Raw genomic sequence first — 9,256 nt, forward strand, 5'->3', positions numbered from 1 at the left:
CTGGTGCAATTGGCAGCTCCTCCGTCCAGGCATGTGGCACAGGTGTGGTGACAAAGGTGACACTGGCCACCTGACTGGTACTTCCCCTGGGCACACTCTATCACACAATGACCCTCATCCAGGGACCTGGGCCAATGAGAAAACAGCACAGACATTACCTGAACCAATGGGAAAACAGCATGAACAGAAACTCCTTAACATTAACACTAACCCTTGTAATGGAGTTGTCTTTACAGTATGTGCAAAACAAGTTATAGGATGACACAACAGAGCAGTGGAGAGGAGCAGAGAGAGGAGAGGAGAGGAGAGGAGAAAGAAATGGTGAGAGGAGAACACAGTTGTATACAACCATGTTATACCCATGGCTGTACTATATTTGTCCTCTTAGAAACACTTCTGTGATACAGCATCTGTTCCATGAAACCTTCCTCAGCACAGTACTGTACAGTATCTCTGCCCTGTTTCTCAGAGCTCCGGCTCACCGTGAGGGGGCACAGCTCACACACTCCTCCTTCTGAGGCCCCGTGCACCTCACACACGTCACATCACACGTATGACACTTCCCATGGCCGTCCTGATACTCTCCTGTAGTAAACACATAGGTCAACATGACATCACTGACTGACTGGGACTCACCATTTAGAGTCAAGACTAAAGTGTTTGGGTTAAACGGGTTTGAACGGTTGACTGACCGTCTCCACAGACAGTGCTGACAACACACACGCCGTCCTGCAGGCTATGGCCGCTAACACAGCTGCTGCAGTTTCCCTTCCCCACCCCCACACAGGTGAGACAGCTGGCATCACACCTGAGGAGAAACACACTGATATTAAACACACACATGTGCACGCACATCAGCACACACACACACGCACACACACACACGCACACACATGCACATGCATACGTGTGCACACACACATAAGCACACACACACACACAGACACTCACACACATACACAGACACAGTGCAGAATGAGGCCAGCCATCAGTGAATAAACAAACCGCCCACACCTGAACACTGAGCTCACTCACCTCCTACATATCCTCTGGCCATCAGGATTCTCAGGAATGAGCTCCATGGGGTAGAAAGCAGGGCTGCATGAGGACACACACCTCCACTCCTCCATCAGGTACCCTTCTGCACACTGGTTACACGCCTCCATGCCTGCACCTGAAATAACACACACACACACACACACACACACACACACACACACACACACACACACACACACACACACACACACACACACATACGCACACACAAGAAAAAACACCTGTCACATACTGTATCTAAACACCTCTACCTGTAAAGAACACATAGCTACATTAGGAGTCAAAAATAAACATTACTGGGAGTTAACAATCACAACAACTGTCTATTTGTCCAACCAGGCAAGACAACTATTAGTACTGTCAGTGAGTCCCCGCAGGCAACTCTTTACCTGCACACGTGGCACAGGCCTGGTGGCAGGGCTCACAGGTGCCCTCCTGCTGGTTGTGGAAGCTCCCTGGACCACAGCTCCTCTGGCACCGGTTCCCCAGCAGACTGGAGGGGGTGGAGGGGGACAGAGGAGGACAGGCAGAGAGAGCATGTGGCCCAGTGGCACACAGCCCAATGACTCACCATCATAATACACTGTCTGTGGGCTGGGCTCAGTGTTCCGGCCCACAGCACACATTCAATCAACAGGCTTATCGGAAAACTTCACACTCACAATAGCAGAATCATATAACAGGGTTGGTTTCTTTGTTATGATAGGTGCAGAGTGTGAATTAGTATTCTCAGTGGCTGAGAATGTATGCAGAGTAGTTCATTCAGGCATCATCAGAGGAGTTGGTTTACCTTGTGCCTGGTTTGCATTCCGTGCAGATGTTGGATGAGGTGCACTTCAAGCAGTTTTCACTGCATCTCCTGCACATATTCTCATCTGTGGGGAAATTCGCACAATACTCAGAATTCATACCAGGTAGATTCATCATTGTCGTTCACCACGTCTCCCCAGCTACATAAACACATGGTTCATTACCAAGCACATATTCAGCAGTCTAACAGTATAACAGCCCTTACAGCACAACAATAGGCGATGAATCAGCTAAAACTAAAATCATTCTTTTACTGCTCTAAAGTTGCCAGGGTCACAAACAAGCACACGGGAATGGTGATGTCATACAGTACCGTGGTCCAGGTAGTAGTTGTCGCCACAGCTGGCTGTGCAGCTATTGGTTCCCTCAGTAGAGTGGTGTCCAGCACGGCAGGAAGTACACTGGTCGCTGCGGCTGCCCGTGCAGCTGGCACAGGGGGAGTAGCACTTTTTACAGCGCCTCCTGTCACCCCAGAACCCAGCTGGACAGGCAGACACACACGTCCTACAAGATCAGAACAATGACTCAGTGGTGCTTGTTGCAACATCAGGGATTCCTGCGTGTGCATGGGCATGGGCATGGGCCCCATACTGAAGACACTGTACTGTATTGTACTTGTATTCTGTGTTGTGTTGCCCCCGCGGTTCAGTACTGCACAGTTCAGTTAAAGATTGAACTGAACTGTGCAGTACTGTACGGTAGGTGTTAACTGTGAGTCAGTTTGTATAAAAGTGTGCTTCTGTAAATGTCCATAATATCATGAAATAGCTTATCAAAGCTATGGGGAGTAGACCTTCTGAGTCATAGCTCAACCCTCAAGCTCCCTCAAGCATCGACTTGGGAGCTTATTCGTTTACAGTAGGGTACTGTATGTGTGACTACTCTGACCTTGTGTTGTTCTTGAACTTGAGGAAGAAGTGTAAACATGTGACACACTGCTGTGGGCCTGGTCCCTCACAACCGTCCTCACTGCACTCTGGGTCACAGGGGCCTGGAAGCACACAGGGAACGCACAGTCACCACTGGAGCATGGAAAACACACTGGAGAGTGGTGGAGGATGAGAACTTCCTTGGTTATTTTACAGTACGATATGGGGGTGTGCAATTAGTGCTTCCATTTGTGTGGCTTAGTTTTAAGAGGCAGTGATAATTGTGTGCTGTCGTGTCTTGACTGTAAGGAGCTATTTTGCGAGTCGGTGACTCACCGCTGTATTCCTCAGTGAGGTCACCGTCAGTTGGCAGCTCTGCAGAGCGGGCTTGTTCACGACGCATGGAGTAAGGCTGCTCTGATGTGCCATAAAGCACTAATGACCACTCTTTCAATTTCCCTGTAAATCCATAGAGAAGGGAAATAAACTAAGTTGCCATAAGGTACGATATACATTTAGGTAGACATTTAGATGTGTTATTTTTGTCAAACTGACTGATCTCAGATGCACAGTAGAGGGTAGCAGACCTGGTTCAGTATTGTCCCTGTTTTCAGAGGGAGTGTTGTGGATCTCCAGACTCCATTCCCCTGCCGACTTCTCCCCCCAACAATGTGTGGTCATAAACTCCCAGCTCTTAAAACCCTCAGTGGAGTGGTCGAGAGGCCTGGACCAAAACACAACCGCGCCAGAAAGATAGACATGGTACACTGTCACTCTTATTCAGAGTGACTTACAATGAGTACATTTGCCTCAAATAAGTGAAACAACTTTACATCACGACCATTGCAAGTAAGACTTTCTATAACAATGGGTTCTAGGAGCAGTCACAGTGCTAGAGAAAGAGAAGAAAACATTTTGACCAGACAGATTTCCTGCTTATCCTGGTTGGGTGGATGGTGGAGTGATCACCCCCAGTGGCAGAGGGTGGTATGGTCCTACCTGTTAGCAAGGAGCTGGGACTTGGTACCAGTGGGTGATGTGAGTGTGATGGAGAGGTCACCACGGTGACTGTGGGTGATAGTGACACGGACAATGACATGCTCCAGATAAACAACGTGCTTCAGAGGCTGATGAGAGCAGCCTGTAGACTGATAAACAGACCTCAGCACTAGCCCTGGACCAATGGCTCTGTCATAGGAGAGATGGAGGGAGGGAGAGAGAGAGAGAGAGAGAGAGAGAGAGAGAGAGAGAGAGAGAGAGGGGGAGAGTGGCAGAGTGGCAGAGAGAAAGAGACATAGAAAGTAAGAGAGAGAGAGAGAGAGAGAGAGAGAGAGAGAGAGAGAGAGAGAGAGAGAGAGAAAGGGCGGGGGATGAGGACCAAGGGAAAAGGAAATAATGATTCTCTGTGGAGATGGAAATGCTTTCAAAGAGCCTTTAATCATGTCAGCAGGCAGTGGTGAACCAGTGAAGTACCTGCTGTGCTGGATGGGTGCCTCCTCACAGACACACTGGGAGGGGACCTGCCTCCAACTCTCAGCCTCCTTCACCATGCTCTCTGCATCCAGCAGGCCAAAACCATAGAGGTGACTCACTGCCAATCAAACAATCAATCAATCAAACAATCATTCCATCAGCAAAGCAAACAAACAATCAACCAACCAATCACACAAACAATCAACCAACCAAACAGTCAGTCAGTCAGTCAGTCAGTCAGTCAGTCAGTCAGTCTGAAAAGCCTTCAAACATGTCCTTTGTAGTAACGCAGTACTCCAATCATTTACCCTGGTATCCAGCTCCGTTTGTGTGCCAGTCAGGAGCATGGAGGTGACTGGCTTGTGACGTTCTCACAATAATGTGCTGCACATCCCTCCATGTCAACAGTGGGCTGGATAATAAGGTTCAAAGAGACATACAGTATAAAGGTTAATTGATTGTATTCATTGATTGATTGTATGTCGGAATACATATTGTTTATGTGAAGGACAGCTAGTTACTTGGCCTCCAGAGCGAGAGCGATGACCCCTGCTGCCATTGGGGCGGAAACTGAGGTCCCAGAATGCCCCTTGTTACAGCCCTGCCTCAGATCCAATGTCACCTGTCAGATGTGACATAAACATGTTCCATGTGTGTTTTATATCAACATTAATGCTTTCTGTGACTTTAACATGTACGCATTTTAGGTTAGTGTTATGTAGTAGAAACATGCTACGTGACAATAACATAGTATAATGTTGTATGTGTTTTATAAAAGTGTAATGTATCAGTGTTATGAGCAGCTATGTAGCCTGCCTCACCATGCTGGAGGCCTGTGTGTCTGTGTCTGCGGTGCTGTAGGTGGAGGCCAGGGTGGAGGGGCACTGCTCCAGGTAGGCAGGCATGCCTCCATCCCGGGTGCTGCTGCTGACAGATATGGTGTAGATGCTGTTGGTGTAGCCATCACAGGAGCAGTGGTCCCGGCTGCGTCCTCCGTTCCCCGACGCCCACACAAAGATGGAGCCCCTCCCCTTCCTTCCCTGTGGTTAACGCCCAGTGCGAAGAGACAGAAGTGATTGATTTATTAATGTTATTTATTTACATGCTAATAAGGAGATATAAACATAGCCCCCTGAAGTAAAAATACAGCCTGAGGAGTTAGATACACAGATACACACTCAGACATACACACACTCAGACACACACACGCGCACACACACACACACACGCGCACACACACACACACACACACACACACACACACTCACGTGCGTGCACACACGCACACGCACGCACGCACGCACGCACACACGCACGCACACACACACACACACACACACACACACACACACACACACACACACACACACACACACTCACTGTGTGTATGCCGTTCTCTAATGCGAGGCGAGCGAGAGGGCCAGGTCCTTCCACTGTCCAACCGTCATCCTCCGGCCCCCAGCTGGCAGAGTAGATATCAATATGCTGCTGCCTGAAGCTCAGGGATTGGGCCTCAACCATGTCCGTCACATCTCCATCCAGCATACGAAGGCCTGCAGGGAGAGGAGGAGGGCGGGACCTTCATAATTTGGCATTCAGCACACAGGGAGGACCAGCTGACCTCCAAAGGACCTTCAGTCTGAGGTGTATACATGTCACATGGACTCACCGCCTATCCTGGCGTTGTACGAGATTCCAACCGTGCAATGAGAGTTGTTGGCAGCTGCGGCAACAATCCCAGCACATTTAGTCCCATGGCTTAACAAGGGAGGAACAAAGGACATTGGCTCAGTTGCATATGTATGAGAAGACAGGCTATACAAACTACATCAAACTGGTGAAAAGACACTGAAAGTGGTGAATATTCATATTCATATATGCATACAATTATCCAATATGAAAAGGAATGCATGCATTAATTTAAGTTACTTTCTAAAATGGGCTGGGGGATACTGCCAAATGGGTAATGTTTGTGCTCAGCATGGGACTGACTTGTTGTTGTTGCTGCTCTCGTATCTGGGCATAGGGTCCTTGTCGTTCCCATTGACATCGTAGCTGGCTAGAGGGTCCTGAGGTACAGGGACATGTTGACAAAAATCACTACCACTCCAGACAAACCCCACTGACTCATACTGTAAGACAACCAGTCTGCCTAAATTGTTAAGTGGATAAGACATTTAGCATGCCTTTAATACTCCCAGTTGACCTTTGGAATCTCTGGCCAAAAGCTTGGACTGCATATTGTTTCAGCTCTAGACTCAGATTGCTGCCAAATTGCTTTAATAAATGTCCTTGTGAAGAGGCCATCCAAGGCACTTACATAATTTGGCTTCAGATCAGGGTGCTCTCTGTCAATGCCGTCATCCAGGATGGAGACCACCACACCCTTCCCAGTGTGCCCTCTCCTCCAGGCCCCTTCAATGTTCATATGAGACTGACAGCTCTGGTTGCCATCACTGCAGTGCTGTGGGGAGGGGGAGGGGGATGGGGAGGACACACACACACACACACACACACACACACACACACACACACACACAGTAGCTCAACGTTGGAAATGTGTGAGCCAAATTGTTTGCAGTTGTGTCTTGTCAGATCTGACCGAAGGGATACTCACAATGTACCACAAGCTGCTCCATTGGGGGTCATTAAAGTGAATGAAACTTGGCTGAGTATGATTAGGTTGTGTGTGGCTAGAGTGAGTTTGTTTGCTCCGGATGTCGATGGAGTAGATGTGACTGGCTCTGGAGTTCCTCTTGGTCCTCTGCTGGACCATCTGCTGCTGTAGCCACTCCACCTGAAACAACATACCGGAGGGAAGACCTCTACGGTTAGGGAGACAGTCTGGAGGGGACATTTCATATGTCTTTAAGTAACTGTATTCCTTACAAATGTGAAAACATATTCCCTGATAAACTATGTGTGTGTGTGTGTGTGTGTGTGTGTGTGTGTGTGTGTGTGTGTGTGTGAGAGAGAGAGAGTGCGTGTGTGAGAGACAGTGTGTGTGTGTGTGTGTGTGTGTGTGTGTGTGTGTGTGTGTGTGTGTGTGTGTGTGTGTGTGTATGTGTGTGTGTGTGTGTGCGTGTGTGCTAGATATCACGCAGTTGATCAATTATACAAGAGGGTCTCAATAACAACACCGGAGGATCTTGTTACAGTACCTTGGTCTCCTTGGCGATGAGGCTATTAACTTCGTTGTTGGACACTGTTGACCGTTTGGTTGTCCCACTGTGGTGAAAACTGTAATAGTTCTTCAGGTCTCCGATCTGAGGAAACACACACATAACACACACAAATTAATTTGTGCCATAAAAAGGGACTGCTGCCCTGTCAACTGTGTCAGCATGTCTAAATGGCTTATAAATTATCGAAACACCATTGGCATCAGTCATTGAGAAGGTTACCTTACACCACTGATAGACTTTCAGAGCAGGGCAACCTGAGCCACAGGCCCTAAGCCATAGGCTACACACCGAGGGTGAACATTACTTTCTGACACCCAGGGTTATCATAATGCTGTGACGTTAGCAGAGACCAAACAATACATGAAGTACACAAAACAGGTCACATTTCCATGGGATCCTGACAGAGAGAACACTCAAACTACCAAGGCCTAAGAGGAACACAGAACAATGGGTGCTGTCGTTATCAAGAGATCTCAAGACCATAGTGCTGTACTGTAGTCTTCAATAAGTGGCAATAAAGAAACACTAGTCCCATTCAAATAAGCATACTGTAGAACATCAGACTGAGTTGAAATAGAAGGACTCTTTACTTCAATCAGGATGATGAATACAAGTGTGTTTGCTTCAGTGTGGGAAAGATTTAGAGGCTGGCGTATAGTACAAATGAAAAAGATGTTTGCCCCTGAATCTCTTGATGAAATGTCTGATGCTGTGGGCACGCACGCACGCACGCACGCACGCACGCACGCACGCACGCACGCACACACACACACACACACACACACACACACACACACACACACACACACACAAGGTCAATGACTTGCCTCATTTGATATGGGGGGCACATGACTGTTAGAGGTCTCAGTAACAAATGTGATGTCTGGCATGGCCAAATCCCTGAATCATTCACAACCAATGACCTGGATCCAATCTAGCATGTCATGTAAAAAGCTTGCCATTCACCTGTGATAACCTATAAAAAAGAATTTCATCCAAAAAAGCCAAAAAAGATAAGATACAGACTTTACAAAGACAATACTATCAGGGAGACAAGGCAGATATCAACATAATAAAGTTCTAAAATGTCAGTAGGGAGGGACAATTCCCCAATGTAACTATAAATAACTTTGTTGCAGCAAAGAACAAAAGAAGACACTTATAACATAGCATATACGTACCTGACCCATATTTATAAATCCATATTTCTTCGCTATGGTGTCGGCAGATTCGCGGCCCCCGTTAACCCTCACCGCCCACTCATTTGTGTATATTAGCGTTTGGCAGAATGGCAATAAAGTCCCCATCCAAAGCGCGTAAAAGCCAACCATGCCCATAGAATTGGAATTCCTTGCCATTTTGACGTTTAGACGTTACAAACGTTTCTCCCGGAGTCCTGCCGCCCCCTGAAGCTCCTTCACATGTCGAGAAAGTTTGCATTGACTGAAGTTGTGTTCGACAAAGAATGATCCGTGAGTAAATGCGGCAGAAATGTAGCCCAATTTCTAGGTTCAACCTGTTAAGGTTTGCCTTCATTTAGAATGCAGACTAGTAGATATCAGGTTACGTCAATGGATTCCAGGGCTCTGCTTGCCATCCCTCAGAATATTTAATTTATTAAAAAAAAATTAGGCCTATGTGTGTTAGGTGGCCTACTGTAAAACTTTATTTCCATTGCCAAATTTGCATATAGATAGGCATATGGCAGCTATTGTAAGACTAATTGTATGTATAGTTGATACACATGCTACTCAAGGGCCTAGGCTAGGCTGCGTGAATGCCACTATAGTGGCCTACTGTGTACATAATGTAATGTACATAACGTAATTATATCAGTGCCCCATCGAATTAGAGGTGTCA

The 9,256-nt window shown here is 47.3% G+C and overlaps 1 protein-coding gene across 1 annotated transcript in view; it reads right to left on the minus strand.

The window, feature by feature from the left end:
* pcsk5a (proprotein convertase subtilisin/kexin type 5a) overlaps positions 1-8,754 on the minus strand; it is a gene marked incomplete at its 5' end in the record, with an annotated part of 16,547 nt that extends 7,793 nt beyond the window's left edge. Inside the window, 22 exons of the mRNA XM_083670050.1 lie at positions 1-126; positions 483-585; positions 693-808; positions 1,036-1,174; positions 1,449-1,552; positions 1,850-1,934; positions 2,183-2,373; positions 2,758-2,860; positions 3,075-3,197; positions 3,326-3,462; positions 3,738-3,926; positions 4,212-4,329; positions 4,520-4,623; positions 4,733-4,833; positions 5,033-5,251; positions 5,592-5,764; positions 5,881-5,969; positions 6,204-6,280; positions 6,532-6,675; positions 6,829-7,008; positions 7,373-7,477; positions 8,578-8,754. The exon at positions 1-126 is cut by the window's left edge and continues 11 nt beyond it. Coding sequence (XP_083526176.1) covers positions 1-126; positions 483-585; positions 693-808; positions 1,036-1,174; positions 1,449-1,552; positions 1,850-1,934; positions 2,183-2,373; positions 2,758-2,860; positions 3,075-3,197; positions 3,326-3,462; positions 3,738-3,926; positions 4,212-4,329; positions 4,520-4,623; positions 4,733-4,833; positions 5,033-5,251; positions 5,592-5,764; positions 5,881-5,969; positions 6,204-6,280; positions 6,532-6,675; positions 6,829-7,008; positions 7,373-7,477; positions 8,578-8,754 — 2,903 coding nt within the window. The remainder of the gene's footprint in view (positions 127-482; positions 586-692; positions 809-1,035; positions 1,175-1,448; positions 1,553-1,849; positions 1,935-2,182; positions 2,374-2,757; positions 2,861-3,074; positions 3,198-3,325; positions 3,463-3,737; positions 3,927-4,211; positions 4,330-4,519; positions 4,624-4,732; positions 4,834-5,032; positions 5,252-5,591; positions 5,765-5,880; positions 5,970-6,203; positions 6,281-6,531; positions 6,676-6,828; positions 7,009-7,372; positions 7,478-8,577) is intronic.
* Between the last annotated feature and the right edge of the window lie 502 nt (positions 8,755-9,256).

This window comes from Argentina silus, assembly GCF_951799395.1.
Source record: "Argentina silus genome assembly, chromosome: 5".
Taxonomy (NCBI): Eukaryota; Metazoa; Chordata; class Actinopteri; order Argentiniformes; family Argentinidae; genus Argentina; species Argentina silus.